This window comes from Nelumbo nucifera, chromosome 7, assembly GCF_055504915.1.
Source record: "Nelumbo nucifera cultivar China Antique chromosome 7, China Antique-T2T, whole genome shotgun sequence".
NCBI lineage: Eukaryota > Viridiplantae > Streptophyta > Magnoliopsida > Proteales > Nelumbonaceae > Nelumbo > Nelumbo nucifera.
The window spans coordinates 57,521,715-57,541,489 of record NC_142655.1 but is presented as its reverse complement, the minus strand read 5'-3'; the positions used below and the strand labels follow the sequence as shown (position 1 = coordinate 57,541,489).

General features: G+C 38.4%; 1 protein-coding gene across 13 annotated transcripts in view; it reads right to left on the bottom strand.

Annotated features, from left to right (window-relative positions):
- AAH (allantoate amidohydrolase) overlaps window positions 1-19,775 on the bottom strand; it is a 35,697-nt gene that overhangs the window by 13,160 nt on the left and 2,762 nt on the right. For 3 of the 13 annotated variants that reach the window (XR_016078579.1, XR_016078583.1, XR_016078584.1), the window contains exons 3-14: window positions 19,216-19,319; window positions 19,064-19,148; window positions 18,844-18,960; window positions 17,788-17,897; window positions 17,603-17,708; window positions 17,414-17,500; window positions 15,233-15,463; window positions 15,012-15,137; window positions 14,775-14,936; window positions 14,574-14,692; window positions 12,717-13,036; window positions 11,970-12,460 (exon numbers count right to left, since the gene is read on the bottom strand). Coding sequence is in view for 5 of the 13 variants with exons in the window: in XM_088891375.1 (XP_088747501.1) it covers window positions 14,179-14,194; window positions 14,574-14,692; window positions 14,775-14,936; window positions 15,012-15,137; window positions 15,233-15,463; window positions 17,414-17,500; window positions 17,603-17,708; window positions 17,788-17,897; window positions 18,844-18,960; window positions 19,064-19,148; window positions 19,216-19,319 (1,263 nt within the window). In the remaining 8 variants the exon portion in view is untranslated. Of the gene's footprint in view, window positions 1-11,969; window positions 12,461-12,716; window positions 13,037-14,163; window positions 14,195-14,434; window positions 14,693-14,774; window positions 14,937-15,011; window positions 15,138-15,232; window positions 15,464-17,413; window positions 17,501-17,602; window positions 17,709-17,787; window positions 17,898-18,843; window positions 18,961-19,063; window positions 19,149-19,215; window positions 19,320-19,775 lie in introns of those variants that run through there. The other 10 variants (XM_088891373.1, XM_088891374.1, XR_016078581.1 and 7 more) reach the window with 9 other exon arrangements.

Below are 19,775 nucleotides of genomic sequence, written 5' to 3'. Positions count from 1 at the left end.
AATTTTTTCTTTATTTATCTTCAAAAATATGTAATTCCTCTTCCACAAGGCTAATTTCCTAGCAAAACTTTCCACCACTGGTTTCCAAAACTCGTTACTTGTAGGATTTCCTCCCAACAGCAAACCCAAGTAAACTATTGGCCAATCTCTAATCTCGCAACCTAGAACCTCAACAAAAATCTGCACTTCCCTATCGTCCATGTTGATTCCTGAAATCCCACTTTTGCCTCAGTTGATTTCAAGCCTGTCAGTCCCACAAATTCATCAATCAACAGCTTCAGATTTCTCACTGTTTCCAAATCTGCACCCTCATAGAACAAAATTGTATCGTCAATAAATTGGAGGTGGGAGACTACCACTTGATTTCTTCCAATTCTCCACCCCTAATCAAACCCTGTAGATCTACTTTATCACCAACTGACTTAGAGCCTCTGCCAGTATAGTGAAAAGAAAATGAGACAGTGGATCTCCTTGTCTTAAACCACGTTTGGCTGGGAAGAAATCTTTTGCCACTCCATTAATAAGAATTGAATAATGAACTGACCTAACACACCCCTTGATCCACTTCCTCCACTTTGGCCCAAACCTGAATTTATGTAGGGCTTCCAACAACACTTGCCAAACTACTAGGTCATAGGCTTTCTCTAAGTCCACCTTGCAAACTAGACTTTTCACTCTACTTTTCCTCTTTTCTACCATGCATGCATTAGCCACCAGAATTTGATCCACAATCTGTCTTCCTTCCACAAAAGCCCCTTGAAAAGGAGAGATCACCAAGGGAAGGACCATCTTCAACCTCTCAAACAAGACCTTTGAGATGATTTTATAAAGATTCCCGATTAGGTTTATTGGTCTATAGTCTTTTGGGGTTTTTGCCCCATTCTTTTTTGGGATCAAGGCAATAAAAGCGGAATTTACCCAGGGAGATCTCCCCTTTGTGAAAAAAAATTATTAAAGACTTCCAAGAGGTCTGTTTTCAAAAAATCCCAACATTTCTGGTACAAAGCCATTGAAAAACCATGTGGTCCTAGGGCTTTTGATTGTTGGGAGAGATAGTATTTTGATTGCTCACTTGCAGTTTGCAGATGATATCCTAATTTTCTGTGATGAGGTGGAAATTTTGAAATTAGTGATGAAACTCTTTGAGAGGTTGTCCAACTTGAGGATTACTGGTTGAAGAGCTTAATTGTTGGAATCAACATAGAAGAAGATGATTTGAGGGCAATAGAAAGTTCTCTACAATGTGAGAGGGGAGAATAGCCTACAAGATACTTGGGGTTACCCTTGGGTGACAACCCTAGATCCACTAGCTTTTGGATCCCAATGGTGGAGAGGGTTGAGAAGCTCTTAGTTGGGTGGAAAAGGAACTATATTTCGATGGGGGGGGGATTAACTCTTAATAAGTCCACCCTTGCAAACCTTCCAGTGAGGAAAATTGAAAAAGACACAAGGTATTTTATTTGGAAGCAGTTGGGGGAGAAAAGAACGATCATCTGATTAGATGGGAGAAGGTGGTGAAATTAAAGACAAAAGGGGGATAGGGAATTGGTAATGTCAAGTTGAAGAATCTAACTTTCCTTAGCAAATGGATGTGGAGGTTCCCTAATTTGAATGAGAAATTATGGCACAAAGTTGTTGCAAGTATTCATGGCATTCCAAGCAATGGATGGGATGTTGCTTGTCTCCGTAGAGCTACTATCACAGCTCCTTGGAAGGCCATCCATGAGATTCTTCCTACTTTTCTAAATCATGTTAGGTATTATTTGGCTTTGAGTCAGAAAATTAGGTTTTGGGAGGATGTTTGGATTGGGGATATCCCTCTGGGTGAGAGGTTTCCTTCTCTTTCTACTCTTTCCAGTTTAAGGGTAGACCTATTTCTGACTTCTTAGGCCAGCACCCTCATCCTTCAGGGCTGAACTAAAACCTTGGCTTTAACAAAAACTTCATTGAATCTAAAATTCTTAGTGTGTCTAAGTTGTTAAACTTGTTGAATTCAGTGTTTCTGGGAGAAGGTGGTTTGGATTCTAGGGTTTGGGGCCTAAATCCTAATGGCTTGTTTTTCTTGTAAAATCTTTCTTTAATTCCTTGGTAGCCACCTCCCCTTCTCCTTCTTTCCCAGTCAAGGAAGCTTGGTGCTTTCCCATCCCCAAAAAAATCAGTGCTTTCTATTAGGAAGTTTTTCATGGTTGTATTAATACCTTTGACTTGCTTCAAAGAAAAAGACCAGCTTGGTGTTTGTCCCCTAGCTGGTGCGTCCTGTGCAAGTTAAATGGTAAGACTGTCTTTCATCTCCTAATCTCTTGTCCTTTTGTTAGCTTTATTTGGAATTGGTTTTCTTCCCTCTTTGGATGCAGATGGTATTCTCCTAACAGGTTGGAAGGGTTGTTTAGTCCTACTGTTTTTAGTTGTACTAAAAGGAGGAGCAAGGTCTTGGGGAGATGTACTAATGCAACAACGCTTTGGACAATTTGGGGGGAAAGAAACTCAAGAATATTTGAAGAAAGAGAAAGAAGCGAGGAAGCCTTGGTAGAAATCATAACTCTAAGAGTGGAACACAAGGAAAAAAGTCTGAAACTTTTTTCAGATTTTAAGGTTGAAGATTTTTTTAGGGCATGGGGTGTTATTGCTTCCTTATCATCTAGAAGATAGAAATCTGTTGTGAAGTGGTCATCCTCAATATGTGGCTGGAAGAAATTGAATTTTGATGGGAGTTGTGTGGGTAATCCGGGTCCTCAAGCATGGGGGTCATTAGGGATGAGGAAGGAAATATCATAGATTTATACTTAGGACCTGTTGAACAAGGTGATGTGGCAAGATCAGAAGTTCAGAACTATTGGTTGCAGTATATGGGGTTGAGAAGGCTAAAGAGTTGGGTATTGATAGACTGATCATCGAGGGTGACTCAAGAATTGTTGTGAACTGGTTGAAAAAGGGAGAGGGGTTTATTCATCAAAAAAAGGGAGAGGGGTGACATGGCATCTAAGGAATGAATTCAGGCAATTTAAATGGTTCTCAAAGGACATGAAAATCCGAGTTAAATGGGTGAGGAGAACAACCAACAGATTGGCATATGGTCTAGCTAAGCAAGGGGTACAAAGAACTCATCTGTATTGGGCTCAATTGTAATTCTTGGGTTGGGTCAGCTTTTCTAAAGCTGTGCTTTTTCTTTTTTTCACAACCTTTTGTTGTAACCATGCTTTCTTTTTATTAATGAAATCATTTCTATGTTGCTCCTTTAGACAAGTTCATTTCTGACCCTACCTTTTCTAGTTTTCCCACTCATCCATTTCAACATCCGTAATTTTGCCACACTCATCTTTGGAGATTTGGTTTCCTAACTATCGAATGCTCTGCTCCAAACAACATTTTATAAAATTTTATAACTTGCAACCATTATAAAACTTTCCCTTTACCCTAATTGGTATTTGCTTATTATATAAATCTCTGGATTCACCCCTCCATTTTGCTTATCCTGCTCCAATTCTATGGGAGAAATCCTCCTCAACCTCTCCTTAGTGTACCCTGATTTGCTCTCCTATTAAATATTAAATTTACATTGCATATATTCTGTTTTATTCCTATTTATTTCGAAACCTCTTGTTTCCAAAGTATTTGACTATAAATGTAGTCTTACATTTAAACCTTCCTCATTGATTTCATCAATTAATAATGTCATCAGGATACAACCATCACCAATGGGACATCCTCCTGAATATGTTTAGTCAATTCATCTATAACTAGTGCAAATAAATAAGCACTAAGTGCTAAGCCTTGGTGAAGTCCCATCATGACTATAAATTCTGATGTCTCTCCCATGTTCTAACATTGATTGTTGCACCCTCTTGCATGCCTTTAATGTAATGATAGATGATGATCTATAGAACATGTGATGTAGGCAATGATTGAGATAAAGACATCCCAAGTTTCTATTTCCCACATATTGCTCTTTTTGGTATATAAAAAAGTGGAAATGCATGCATTGAAATTGTAGAGAAGATGGGCCGAATGGCCTATAGGTTGTTTATTCTTTCTTGTTATTTATGTTTCTTTTCTGTAATGGGCCTTATTCTGGGCCCATCCTGTCTATATTAAGTTCTTTGTAAATTCTTGCCCACCTAAGGGCCTCCTTGTAATTATTCAAATATATCTTAATAAAAGAATGTTAGGGTGCTGAGAGAGAGTAGGTTCGAAACTCTCATTCTCAGACCCTCATTGCTGAACTCTCAAGCTCTCCTCTCTTTAGTTTTCTTCATGGTATCAGAGCATATATGAACCTGAATATCATAGGGCTGGAAGCTTAGTCACATACTGCCTGATTCTTGGAGGTCAGTGGACAAGCCCAAGACTAGAAAATCTTGGGGAAGGGGTTCAGTGGCCAAGAAGAATCAGAGAAAAAAAAAAGGGGGAAGGAGAAGGGGAACAGCTCGGTTCTGTTTTTGAAGCTCGACTGTGTTTGGACTGTTGAAGCTCGAACTGTAAGTTGTGCTCAGTTTTCTGCTCTGAAGTTCGACTGTGTTTGGACTATTGAAGCTCGACTGTGTTTGGACTGGTTGTTCTGTTTTTGAAGCTCGATTGTGTTTGGACTGTTGAAACTCGAACTGTAAGTTGTGCTCGGTTTCTGGTTGTTCTGTATTATCTTTGACTGTGTTTGGACTGTTGAAGTGTCCGAAAACCCTAGCTGTTCTGTACTACCTTCGACTACATTAAATCTGGTTTAACCCAGAAATTTCTGGGCTGTCTTTCTCTTCTTCTTGGACTGTTAAAACCTGCCGAAACATCCTTATAACAAGGCTGTGTATTGTTACTCATATTTTGGCTATTTTAAGGGGTTGTACGAACTGTTTTTTGGGGTCTTTTCTCTTCCTTGACAGTGGAGCTGTCTCTATTGCCCACACTATGTTTGTGAAAAGGCCTGTTCAGCAATACCGATTGGTATTTACTCTTCTTGGCTGAGTGCACAACTTTGAAAAGGTACTTCGGCTGATTGCACAGTGCCTAGGAGTTTCTGATTACTTCTTGAAGGCTGAACTCAGTATATTGTCTTCTTGTGGTCGGCTGAACTCTGTTTAGAGTGTTTACATGATGTACTCCTCAGAGTTTGAAAACAAAAGTGGTGCCGAATATGGACTGGTTCAGGGAACTCCAAATGATTCCTTATTGACTGTGACCACAGTTAAACTAGATGGAACTAATTATTTGGCATGGTCACAATCAATAAAAATTCATGTTTGTAGTAGAGGAAATGGGGATTCATTTCCGGGAGTAAGAAGGCTCCCCCAGAAGATGATCCATCCTACGAGAAGTGGATGCTAGAAAATTACACTGTCATTGGGTGGCTTGTGAACTCAATGCAGCCGCAAATCAGCCAACACTACCTATGGATGAATTCAGCAAAAGAAATTTGAGACAGTGTTGCGGAAACCTATTCACAAAAACTCAGTGTGGCCCGGGCATATAAATTGAGAAGTGATGTAAAGAATTTAAGACAAGGGGAGAAACCTCTTGCTATATACTTCTCAACCCTGAAGTCCTTATGGCAAGAGATTGACCTAATAGAAGCTGTACCTTGGGACACCACCAATGATGCAGAGACCTATAGAAAATTGGTTGAAAGGAACAAGGTATTTGAGTTCTTAACTGGACTAAACCCAGAATATGATATCACAAAACAGAATATTCTTTCCAAGGAGTTTATGCATTGGTGAGTAGTGAAGAGAGCAGAAGGGCTGTTCAGGTTCAAGGGGTTGATATGAATGATCACTTTGCCAATATGGGGATTAAACCCAAAGGGAATGCTGGAACTTCTGGTGGCATAGGAAAGAAAGAAGTTATATGTGAGTACTGCAAGAAGTCAAAGCACACCAAAGATAAGTGCTGGAAATTACATCCTAATCTTGTTCCCAGTCGGTTTCAGAAAAAGTATGATAGTAAAAGATCAGGAAGTGCAAATGTAGCTGCCGGGCCAGATAGTGAAGAAATGTCTGCTTCTGCACAGTTGGCAGCCATGAGAGCAGAATATGAAAAGTTTGGGAAGATGATCAGTCAGCTGAGTGATGTGACCTCTTCTTCCAACCCTTCAAGCAATTCTTCTGCTGCTTCAGCATTTGCTCATTCAGGTATAAGGGCTTCTGCCAATCATGCTACCACTTCAGGTAATCTCAAGATCCCTTGGATTATTGACTCAGGTGCTTCTGACCATATGACCAATCTTTCTACCCTATTTGTTTCATATGACTTGCTCCCTAGACGTGATAAAATCATTTTAGCTGATGGTTCACTTGCCCCCATCTCTGGTAAGGGAACCATCAAGGCTACGGATTCCTTGTTCCTACCTTCTGCCCTTCATGTACCTAAACTAAATACAAATTTGTTGTCTGTAAGCAGTTTAACCAAGTCACTAAACTGTTGTGTAACATTCTTTCCTTCCTACTGTGTTTTTCAAAATCTGGAGTCTCAGAAGGTGATTGGGAGTGGCCATGAGGCGAACGGAATATACCTGCTTGATACCCCGGAACAATGCACTGATCATCTTGGGAATGCTGCTCTTGGATCTGTTTCTTCAGAGTCTGTTAGTCGGATTATGTTGTGTCATCGTCGTTTTGGTCATCTGTCTTTTTCTGCCTTGAGTCATCTTTTCCCTGAACTGTTTAAGGGAATTAGTTTGTCTAGTCTTCATTGTGAGTCTTGTGAATTATCAAAGCATTGTAGAAACAATTATCCTTTGAGTAATAAAAGATCTTCTTTTCCTTTTAATATTGTGCACTCTGATGTGTGAGGGCCTTACCACTTACCTTCCATGGGTGGCTATAAATATTTTATTTTATTTATTGATGATTTTTCTCGGTTCACTTGGATATTCGTGATGAAGTTCCAAGACTTGTAAGACAATTCCATGAATTTGTTTTAACCCAATTTGATACCAGGATTAAAATCTTCAGATCTGACAATGCAAAGGAATACTTTGAGAAAAAACTATCCTGCTATCTCTCTGACATGGGGGTTATTCATCAAAGCTCATGTGCTAGGACCCCAGAACAGAATGGAGTTGCTGAGAGGAAAAATAGGCATATTGTTGAAGTTGCAAGAAGTATCTTATTTGCCTCACATGTTCCAACCAGGTTTTGGGGTGATGTTGTTCTTACTGCCACCTATCTTATAAACCGTATGCCATCCAGGGTTTTGGGGTTTAAGTCTCCCTTCAATCTTCTTCATCCAGACAATGACCTTTTTCCTGTTCCTATTCGTGTCTTTGGTTGCACCTGTCATGTACATGTTCCAAGTGTCCAAAGGCATAAATTTGAACCCAAAGCTCAAAAGTGTATCTTCCTTGGTTATTCCCCCACACATAAGGGTTATTGTTGTTTTGATCCAAAGTCTGGCAATCAGTATGTCTCAATGGATGTCACCTTTGATGAGCTTTCCCCCTTTTATGGTTCCTCTCCAGAAGGACATTGTCCACAGGGGGAGGATTTGTCACAGGTGTTTGCTCTTCCTCTTCCTGTCCCTGTTGAGTCTCTTGATGTGTCTGCTTCTCCTTCAAATGCATCAAGGGTGGATCAGTCGTTCCTTTCCCCTTGTCCCAGTACTCTACCTCCTCGTCCTATCCTCAATCCCAAGGTGTATCAAAGGCAAAGATCCAGAAATGTGCAGGTTGTTTCTCCTACAACACATGGGCCTCATACACTTCTAGTCACAGAAGAGACAACAGGTACTGTTTCAGCATCTTTGGATTCATCCTTCCCTGACCTTGATATTCCCAATGCTGTTAGGAAAGGAAAACGGAAGTGCACTGCACACTGCATTTCCAAGCACCTTTCTTACAATTTGCTTTCACCTCCATACTTTGCCTATCTCTCTTCTGTTGCTTCTCATCCTATTCCCAGGTCTGTGTCAGAAGCTCTTAAGATTCCAGAGTGGAGGGATGCTATGAGATCTGAAATCGATGCCCTACAAGAATGACACATGAGAAGTGGTGGATTTGCCTGAAGGGAAGGATCCAGTCGGTTGCAAGTGGGTCTTTACTATCAAATACCAAGCTGATGGCACTATTGAAAGGTACAAGGCCAGGCTGGTTGCAAAAAGCTATACACAGACATATGGGATTGATTATTTAGAGACCTTTGCACCTGTTGCCAAGATGACATCTGTGAGGGTTCTTCTATCTTTAGCTGCTCACTTTGACTGGCCCATTTATCAATTGGATGTGAAGAATGCATTTCTGAATGGTGAATTACATGAGGAGGTTTATATGTCTCTTCCTCCAGGGATGTATGGAACTGATATGAAAGGGAAGGTATGCAGGCTGAAGAAATCTCTTTATGGACTAAAACAGTCCCCTAGAGCATGGTTTGAGAGATTTAGAACAGCACTTGTTAACTTTGGTTATGTGCAGACACAGTCCGATCATACTCTTTTTGTGAAGAGGAGTGGACCTCTGGCAGTATACCTCATTGTGTATGTAGATGATATTGTAGTGACTGGTAATGATGTTTCAAGAATTCATGATCTAAAAAATTTCTCCATACAGAGTTTGAGATTAAAGATTTGGGGGATTTGAGATACTTTCTTGGTATAGAAGTGGCTCGATCCAAGGATGAGATTCTTATCTCCCAAATGAAGTATGTTCTTGACTTGCTCTCCGAGACTGGAAAGATGGGTGCTAGACCAGTTGCTACTCCTATTGATATGAGTCATAAACTCTCAGCTTCAGAAGGGACATTGTTAGAAGACAAAGGAATCTTTCAGAGACTTCTTGGGAAACTTTTGTATCTATGCATGACTCGGCCAGATATTGCATATGCAGTCAGTTGCATTAGCCAATTCATGCATGCTCCCCGAGACACTCATCTGGCAACAGCAGAGAGAATCCTATGTTATTTGAAGGGCTCCCCAGGAAAAGGTATTCTGTTTGCCAAGCATGGTCATATGAAACTTGAAGCCTACACCGATGCTGACTGGGCCGGAAACATTGATGACAGAAGATCTACTTCTAGGTATTGCAGCTTGGTGACTGGTAATGTTGTTTCTTGGAGAAGCAAGAAACAATCGGTTGTTGCTCGGTCCTCTGCTGAAGCAGAATACAGGGCCATGGCACATGGAGTTTCTGAATTATTATGGCTAAAATCATTGATGGAAGAACTTGGAGTTGAATATGACAAGCCAATGATGTTGTACTGTGATAATCAAGCTGCCATCAACATTGCTCACAACCCAGTGCAACATGATAGAACCATGCATATTGAAGTTGATCGACACTTCATTAGGGAAAGGATCTCTTCGGGTGAAGTGTGTCTTCCTTTCATCACATCTGAAGGACAGTTGGCAGATTTTCTCACCAAAGGCATTCCCAAGGTAAAACTTCAGCATGATACCAGCAAGCTTGGCATGATTGACATCTATGCTCAGCTTGAGGGGGAGTGTAGAGAAGATGGGCCGAATGGCCCATAGGTTGTTTATTCTTTCTTGTTATTTATGTTTCTTTTCTGTAATGGGCCTTATTCTGGGCCCATCCTGTCTATATTAAGTTCTTTGTAAATTCTTGCCCACCTAAGGGCCTCCTTGTAATTATTCAAATATATCTTAATAAAAGAATGTTAGGGTGCTGAGAGAGAGTAGGTTCGAAACTCTCATTCTCAAACCCTCATTGCTGAACTCTCAAGCTCTCCTCTCTTCAATTTTCTTCAGAAATCAATGCAGTTTCCCACCAAACCAAAAACATGATTCTAAAATAGTGATAAGTAATCCATAAAACAAGTAACAGACAAGGATTGAGCAAATGACATCCTAGGTTTCTAAAGAAGTTCATTACCTAATGCTTGTCCTAACAACCCAAGGTCTTGGGAGGGGTGGACTGGATACAGACTGAGGTTCAGCATTTTTAGCACAAAGAGGCCATTCTTGAGTTTCTATTCTATATAATGTGATTCCCTAGCATAAAATACTGATACAAAAATTTCTTCTGACATATCAAATGTAAATGGCCGGTATCCTTGTAAAAAAAATGTACATGTATATAAAATTGTTGAAAACAGATAGGTCATTACCCAATGCAAGTCCTATCTACATGAATGTCAAGCACAAACCTGAATTCTCACACTTGTCATACTGAGGTATTACCATTGCACCAAGCATTGGTATGCTTATGATGCATGGAATCAAGATTCCCATGTGAAGCTAGGCAACTAAGGAGCACCTTGTCACCGTAGGTGCCTAGGTGATGGATTTTTTTAAAAGAATAAACCTAAACCCTAGGGTAATTCCCTAAGTTTCATAGAAAATCATCTTTCAATAAGGTTCAATTTGTTTGCAGTGTGAATTTCATTTGCACTGGTGTAAATGCATGGGACTGAAAATAGGCTGTACAAATTAAATTCTGGTTTACTTATGCTTCTTTTTTTTTAAGAAAGGTAAGGTATATTGCCTCAGATTTAACTGTCTTATTTGTTTGTGAGAGATAAAGTACAAAGTAAAATGAACTAATGAAGTAGTCCCCATTTTATAGGAAAAAGAATGGAGGTAGGAGGGTTATTTGTTTGGGAGTGAGGTAGGAAGCAAGATGATAGGTCACTACTTTATATGAGAGTAAATTGAGGTAAGGGGAAGGTGGTGCAAATTTTGCATCAGTTTTTGGGGTGCAAAATTTGCATTGCCAATGAGTGCAAATACAAATATGTACAGTACAAAGCCTTGTGTTTTGTATTTCTAAACCAGTATTTGCACTGTACATATTTGTATTTGCACTCCTTCCAAACTGAGCAAAAAGTACAAATTTTGATCCAAACAGATATAAAACTGAACCGGGTGCAAATTTTGTGTTTGGCTCAGATTTGTACTGCAAGCAAACAGGGCCTGATAATCATCAATAACCTTCACCAAATAGGACCAAATAAGTATAAACTCCATAGAAAACATAGAAGATTAACATGTTCATAAGAAGAAAAACAAGAAAAAAGAAAAAACATACAATAAAGGGGCTGAGCCTTTTATGTCTTAAAAAAAGAAAACAGAAAGGGAGGAGAGGTGGAAACCCTGTTTACCAGGAAAAGAAGAAAAGAAAGGGGTGGAAGAAGGAAACATACTTTGGTTGCTCTTGTGTCTTGATCTAACTCTAAATAATAAAATAGTAAAAAGAAACTGGTATATGAATTATAAAAATGAATAATTTAGTGTAATAATGTATATTGTAATATTATAATATCACTACATATAGCTTCGACTATGATACCAGAAAGACATGATATCCAAAAAATTTGTAACCAATCAACCAGTATCATAAATGTGCTAACCAATCGAGTGGAATTTATCAAAATTCACAGGTGGGTTTTTTATTGGTCAAAACTCTTCCGGTACCATCTCTTTCCAGCATCATAGATTTTCCCGTACAAAAGTGTACAAAAGCAACTAGAAACTAGGCACTTGGGCAAGGTGACCCTCCATGGGAACCTTGTTGCCTAGACCACCCGCCTAGACATCCTTGACAACTATGGCTGTTGTACATTTGGGGTCTGAGGTTGGACGATGAAAACATTATGACACCATTAAGGTTTTGAACATGTATCACAATCTAAGTAACTAAGCCATTCCCTCAAGTGGGGTTGAGCTTTTCTCTTTCCATTACTGGTTGGATGTATCTCCTGGCCTTTAAATTGAAGTCCATAGTTAGATTGGGCCCAATCACACACCACTAGGCCCAACTGACGGAGCCAATGAATTCCAAGAACCACATCTACACCAGTGAAGTCCAGGGGATGGAGGTCCACTGAAACTTGATTCTTTTGAATCTTTAGGCCCACCCTACATATTCCATCATACGAGATATAGTTTCCATCAATGACATGGACTGAGAAGGGAGAAATGGGCTCTACAGATAGAACCAACTGCTTAGTAAGTATAGTGGTGATAAAATTCAAGGAACTCCCACTAGTGAGAATTGATACCTCGTATTGATCAAAAAAATAAAGAATTGATACCTCGCAGCCCAAGATCAGGTACAACACTCTCATAGTCTGTGGGGAGCTTAGCCCAATGAAGTGAGATCTCACGGTATCGCTTCCCATACCATCTTTATCAGATCTAGTGTGATTCTCCACTTCACATCCATCTGATTCTTCAGTCATCTCATCTACTTGTAAAAGATAAATATGTTGGGCCCTACAGCAGTGTCCCAGCATGAGTATTTCATCATAGTTATAGCAAAGGCCTTTCTCAGGTCAGGTATACATTTCAGTCCATGAGAGCTTCTTAAATGGTAAATAAGTGGAACCAACAGGCTTCCCATGCCCTGTTCTGACTTCAAGGGAGGAGTCTTAATGGCCTATTGTAGTTTTGCAAGCCCAACCACAGTCATCACTGAGGTTGGCTGCATGACCTTCACCTCTAAGCGAATGTACTCCCTTGATCCCCCCCGACAAAACAGCTTGCGAGAGATTTTTCTGGCCAACCATGAACCCTGGTTGCCAACCTGTCAAATTCGATTTGATTCTTTAATAGATCTAGTCTGTTTAAGATTAGACAACATTTCAACAAAGTGCTCAAATCCTGAGGGGCCAAATCTAACACATAAGGCCTTGGTGGATGTGATCTGTGGTACCACTGGTACTACATGATAGCCTCACCATCCAAGTGGGTCAAGGCAATAAAGACTCACTGTGAAGCTAGAGTCTCATGAAATACATAGTATCATTTGGCAAGATATATCCACGAAATTGGATCCTCACCTGAATATACTAGAAAACCAAGTTTGACAATCTGTCTAGCAACATTTCCTCCTCTTTGAACGCTTACACAACTCGATCCTTCAGTATCACTCTCCTTACTGGGCCACTGGCTGAAGTTGTCATCCTCTCGGATTGAGTGACTACTGCTAAGAGAGTTTCTTTGATATCCTTCATATCTCCAGCCATCTTGTGGAGATCCACCTTGATCCGATCAACTCTCTCCTCTGACATGGATCTGGTGTGAGTCATCCTGGATTGAAGCTCTGATACCAGTTGATATGTTTGCTCTGAGTTCAGCTGCTTTGAGGGAGATGTGCATCCTAAAATGGAAGATGAGAACAAGAGAGAGAGAGAGAGAGAGATATTTGGAAGGAAAAAAAAATAATTCAGATATGGTTTATTCTTCAATTCAATTAGCTATTTATAGCCTTTTACAACCGAGGGAACTCATCTACACACTCTAATTGGGGTGACATTCTTGAGTAAACAAATTTGAGAGGTGGTGTGCTTTGCATGACTCTCCCTTGGTTGACATCATCTGCTGATCAAGCTACTGGAGCCTGGGCCTGGGACTGGGCTGAAGTGTTATGGGTTGTCTCTTGGGTTCCAACAGACATCCCATGTCTTTCTTGAGTGTCAACACTTGAACATGCACCCATGTAAAATAGTTGGTCACTAATTATTATTTGAAGGTTAGCTTTTGCTCGGGGATGGATAAAACTTATTTCATGGGATAGATATCATGCAAAATTTTTAAATTGATGATGTAAATAAGGAGTCTTAAACAACGGATGACTGTTGCGAAGTAGTTTGAGAAGATGAAATGTGTCTGCAACCTAAACAGTGTAATAAATCCACAGCAAGTTTCCACTTACAAACTCATGTTTAGAAACACCAACCTCAGAAGGATCATCTCATGTTAAGCATCACCATCCAGCCATATAATAGAGGAATAAACCTTGTGTAAGGTAATCAAAATAGTTGAAAAGAGGACCATGTTATGTGCTCCAAATGAAGGTAGATGGTACCATCAAATTCCACTTTACAGTGGGTCAATAGAAGAAATTGGTTAAATGATCAAGCATACGTTATCGGTTCAGATTTATATAAATATTCACCATGATGTTGTGTAAAATGGATGTGATAGAGTTGTCAATGGATCTAATATTCATGTTGGTCTAATTCAAATCCTATTAAATTAAGCAGAATTAAAATCCAAGTTCAGATCCATCAAATATTCAAATCACTTGATTGAAATCCGACCACAATTCAATCCAATAAATATGCAATTAGATTGTTTTTGTATATAACGTATGTTTAACCAATAAATGCAGAGGATATGCTTATATTTCACAAAATGAAATGCAAATTACCTAGATCTGCTCTGAGCGCAGCTTGTTGGCGAAGCTAATATTACATCATTCAGAAAGTGATTCAACAATATGTGCTTGGTCAGATCAGTTCAGCCTCTTTGGAATCTAAGAAAGAAGCTAATGAATCTAAAAGGAAGAAAGAGACCAAAAGTATAACCAAGCACATGTTGCTGTAAGAAAAAGCTAAAAAATAGATCTGCCAATATGTTCTAAGCGGGAAAGTTCTCCAATCTCCATTAGTTTGAAACTGTGATAATGCATGTTTGCAGAGAAAGATCCACTAAAATATGATAAAAGGAAAATCTAGTGGATTCACCAGTAACTTCATCTTGGTCCATTAGCACATATGCAGCACCATCCACTAGGATTATTTGATAATGAAATTCCAATATGTGTTCCATCAATCTTACATTTGGTCCGGAAAGACCTACTGTACATGCTATATAAACAACTATGCAGATCAGAAGCACATTGTTTTACTTACAAGTGCATTTCAAGAAAAGCCAAAAGTGCTAAACCTGCAGCCCAAACATCATCATCCAAAACATGCTCTGCAGGGGAGTGACTAATTCCTCCACGACAACGAACAAACAGCATGCCAACCTGATCAAATAGCAGTGCAGACATCACTAACACTACCAGAATCATGCTTAACTCATCCCATATGAGGAACAAGGAAACCAACCTTAGTTAAATGGGACATAGCCATTGCATCATGTCCTGCTCCACTCATCAGCACCGGAGCTTCATCTTGAATCTCGCTCACCATTATTTTCATTGCAGAATAAGCTGCTGATTTCAGCTGCAAACTGAGTCCAGGATCACATATAACTGCTTCTGCATCATGCTGAAATGACCCAAGCTAGATGAAGTCAGTGACTGCAAACTGTAAAGATATACAACATGAGTGGAACTCCCAGACCTTACGTTCAATGACACAAGAAACTGAGCGCCGGTCACATGTTTGATAAATCTGGTTTGCTAATTCAAACAGAACAGACTCTCGTGCCATGTCATCTATTGCACGTAAATCTACAGTAAAGTTTACCTGCAACCATAAAATTCATGTACCATTCTTCATTTTAGAGAAACATATCAAACAAAAAGATGGCAATAAGAGCAACCAGAGATCTGGGTAATTACCTCGCCTGGAATTACATTACTTGCACTTGGCCAGGTAGATATTTCTCCAACTGTACAAACAAGAGATTCTGCTGTAAATCCATTGCAATGGCCATCGTATGAGATAAAATTCTCAGGATGTTTACAGAGGCTTTCCAACAATACAATCAGTTCAGCAGAAGCAGCCATTGGATCTTGACGCATAGACATTGGAACAGTTCCAGCATGCCCTTGTGAGCCTCTTACTGTAACCTGAAAATGTTTGCAAGTAAAGCTACTCGATCAATTTTGAGTGGCATCTGATTAGAAAAAAAAATGTTTAACTATTCTGCTAGGATTTTGTTTTATTTAGTTAGTCTAATTTCTAACTTTGTTCCACAACGAAGTTAGTGAGTTCTTGCTATATAGGTTTAGGGAAGTGCCCCGATTGGCTCAGAAAACATGTAATTTTATTCTTTAAAGAAATTAACCCATTTCATAGAGGAAAATCTTTCCACAATTTCATTTACTTGTAATCCCCATTATATTCTAGATTCAGTAGAATCTTGTCAAGATATTAGTTACTTGTCCAAAATATCTTAGATTAGGAAATCTTTTTTCTTCAATCTATGAATAGATGGATGAACTGAGTTTAAAAAGAGATTTTGGTAGTTTTATCTGGATGAAAATTGAGAACTTCTATTAGATAAATATTAAATACTGTACGAGTAAAGACCTTGAATAATAATATTCCTTGATTATTACCCATTTCTTTGAGTTACAGTTGCAGAAGAATGTCATGGAGATTTGAGGCCTAATAATTAAGATTTGGAATCCCTTCTCTGAGCCCACTGCCCATAGTTACAGCTACAAACCTAGTCACTTTATTGAGCCCACTACCCATGGGATCACTTCAAAGAACTGTCCTACATCAGCAACTTCCAATAGAAAGTAGCGATAACCTTGTTATAAAAAACATCCTGCAATCCACACAACTTTCCATGTGATTTACAATCTTTAATGACCCAAAAGCATCATTGATCCAGAAAAATCTCTAAAGAACCATAATTTCCGGCGTCATCAACCAAATTTTAAGTTCAGAAAGAAAATGGAATTGCCCTTCAATAGTGAAAGTCAACATGTATTTGTCTATCTTTAATAGATCATAAACTAGAGATAATGTTAGATAGAAGGGTGGAATTGATGTCATTTTTATGAGAGAAGGTGGTAGGAAATATACCTAGTGATACTATAAACAGTGAAGAAACATGTGTTAATGATACTGATGAGGGAACAGTGGTCAAGGAAGGAAAGAAAGCATCAAATGGAGTGCCTTTTTCTCAAAAAAGAAAAGAAAAGAAAAAAGAATGAGATTCTACTGGAAAGGGCTATTTTGATATGAATTTCAACATACTATATGTGTTTTAAAACAATAGACACTGTCAAATTGTAAATATGCCAGGTATTTACTGCAATAACCTGGATACAAGATCTATCTTTGGTTCCTCACACCTTATCTACCAAGCACTGACATAGTTATAGAATTAGAAAAAATGAATGACCAAAATCATAACCCAACTGTAAAGTTAATTACCATAATCCTAACTCTGTTACACAATTCAATTATCTTCTGAAAGACTATACCTAACAAAAACAGGACTCACTATAAATAGTAAGCCTAGGATTTACTGCAACTTGTAAAGCAAATTATAATATCAAACTAGTGAACTCTTTCTTGAAGCTAACTGAAACATTCTTCTTTGTAAAGCAGATATGGCCTAATTTCTATCTCATAATTCTTCTTTTTAGTTCAACTGCATGTTTCAGTCAGATAACACCCTATCCCAGTCTAAATTTACAGTTTCAGCTGCCCAACTTTAATTCCATCAACAGGATTTCCTCAATTTCTTACTCTTTACAAATAACCAAATGAAGATAAAGAAAATATGCGCTTTTAGATGTATCCTACCCAGTAATCTTAACTAGCACCTTGTCTCCATGATTATATAAGACATTATGACCTATTACCAGATATCAGTTACACTTCATATTTATTAGAATTTAATTTGTTTGATAAATATATACCTTGTTTCACAAAATGGTTTAACTCTCTAAAATTTTTTCTGGCAATAGCATAATTCCTACTTCCACGTCCACTTCACATTTAATTTGAATGGTTGAAACAAAAATGTGATGTATATATGAACGAAATGTGACAGATACCTTTAAACGTGTCTGTCCAGCTATACCTTTTACCACCCCAAGAGGAAGGCCAAGTGACTCTAGTACAGGGCCTTGCTCAATGTGAACCTGTGGCATCCATGAGACAAAAAGGAAGTAAATTTTGAACAATTCACGTTTTAATATGACAGTAAAATAACCCAGTGGGATAAACACAACTAGCAGAAGTACCTCAATATAACCCCAGACTGATTGTGGGTCATACTTGATCTGAAGAAGGCTTTCCTTTGTAGCTTCAAAAGAGTTCTCCTTAAGAACATTTTGCACTGTCACACCACTGAATAGAGCTTCATATCAAATTTAGTACTTGAGAGCATTGTTAGAGAGAAGTATGTGTTTTCAGATAATTAAATTACCTCCTGTCAGATATCTGCAATGCTGTGATTGGTAAAATACCAGATATAGCAGCACTCCCTAAAAACGTTGATTGAAACCTAACGCCCTCCTCATCACTAAATGCAATCACCTGCAATTTACAGTAAATAATACAAAAATAAGGTTGAACTTCAAAAAAAAAATGATCATGCAGCCAAGGTTCCAACTGATTTAAATTATCAATTCATATGAGAGGTAATACTAGTACAAGAAAAGTAAGTTCTTTTCAGGACCTCATATGTTTCGAAGTTTAGAAGAATAGCATGTGAACTAGGAAAGCATGCCAGCTAAATCAAGTATCACTTGGATCACTTCTTTAATATAAATAAACGCTTCTATTCTTCCTTACTTGTTCATGAGATTTTTTAATGCTCAAAGGTTATTGCATCTTTAGATATCTAAGGGACCATTTGATAACAGCTGAAATTTCTGAACAGGATGATTTTTTATTTTATCTTTTAGAAGATAAAATAATTGAATAATAAAATATTCAAAGGTATAGTAATCTACCCAATTTCAGATTCATGCACTAAGGAGCACACAAGCTCCTTAAAAACTTGTCTCTAAAAGACAAAGCTATAAGCTTTTCAGTTCAGCCACTTCAACTATTATCAAACGGCCCCTAAGTCTGTAATCATACAAAAATCCATTCTTTCACCATTTAATGGGAGGTCATGCCCAGTCTGTAAATGTGTACAAACATAGAAATCTTATTGCCCTCAAGAGTCCAGAAAGCCTCCACATGTAATGCTGCTAATATCATCAAGTGCCAAAGCCAAACCCATCAAAAGATTACTTGCAACAACAAAAGAATGCTTCTGAGGTCTCCACAAACCTTCAAAAATTCTCACTTACTGAATTACTGTTACTAAACTCAATAAACAAAACCACTAGTAATTCATAATTAAGAAGAAAAGATCAATCTGGAAAAGAGTAACCAAATCCATATGACAGCACATAATATAAGGGACAACTCAATCAAGTTTTCAGCATCAGATAACATGATAAAAGTAGAAGAATCCAACTACACCACTAACCTCCACTGGTCTACTTAATTTTCCCAACTTCCCAGTGGACTTCAAAACCTTCAATGCAGACACTGCACAAATTATACCTAATGCCCCATCATATATTCCAGCATCAATCACAGTATCCTGTTTGAATATAAAGTAACTATAAGCCAGAAGGATGTAGAAAGCATACTTCATATAACACATTCTTAAAGAAAAGGATGAAGAAAGAGATCAGATGTATCACCAAATGAGAACCAATTAACAAAGCTTCAGCACTTGCATTCATTCCTTCAACTCGACCATGTATGTTGCCTATCTGGTCCACCCACCTAAAATCAACATGGATATCAGTAATTGCTAAAACACTGTAGGAACAAAGTGAGATATGAAACTAACGTTCTCAAGCCGGCCTCCTCCATCCAACTCCGAATAAGATCCCCAGCTCTTGCAGAAGCTGGGCTCAAGAATGTTCGCTCAAGATATCCTTCGGCATCAGTTACCTGTTAAAAGGAATAAAAAGTAGTGGGCATATGGTTTGATGCATATAGTGAATCCTTGAAATATCATCAGAAAAATGACTATTGCCATTTCAATTGTTATATACGGTACCTATATTTTAGTTAAGAAAAGAACCAGAGGAATTTGGATATAGCAAAGTTGCAGTTTAGCATCAGGTCATTTGAAATATTAACTAATTTGGATATGCATCATGGATACAACAATGCAATTATCAAACTTCATCATGGATATCCATCCAGAGGAAAATGAATTTCATGGTGTTAGCAATTTGATTACAAATAAAGCAATTATCAAACTTCATCATGATCTGTTCCAGAATTAGAGTTATTCAGCTATAGAATTATAATATCTTAATGTAATTGAACAGTATAACCAGTAGCAACGTGGAGTAAGAAATTGGACAACTTACAAGCTCATCCTTCTATGTGGCACTGGGA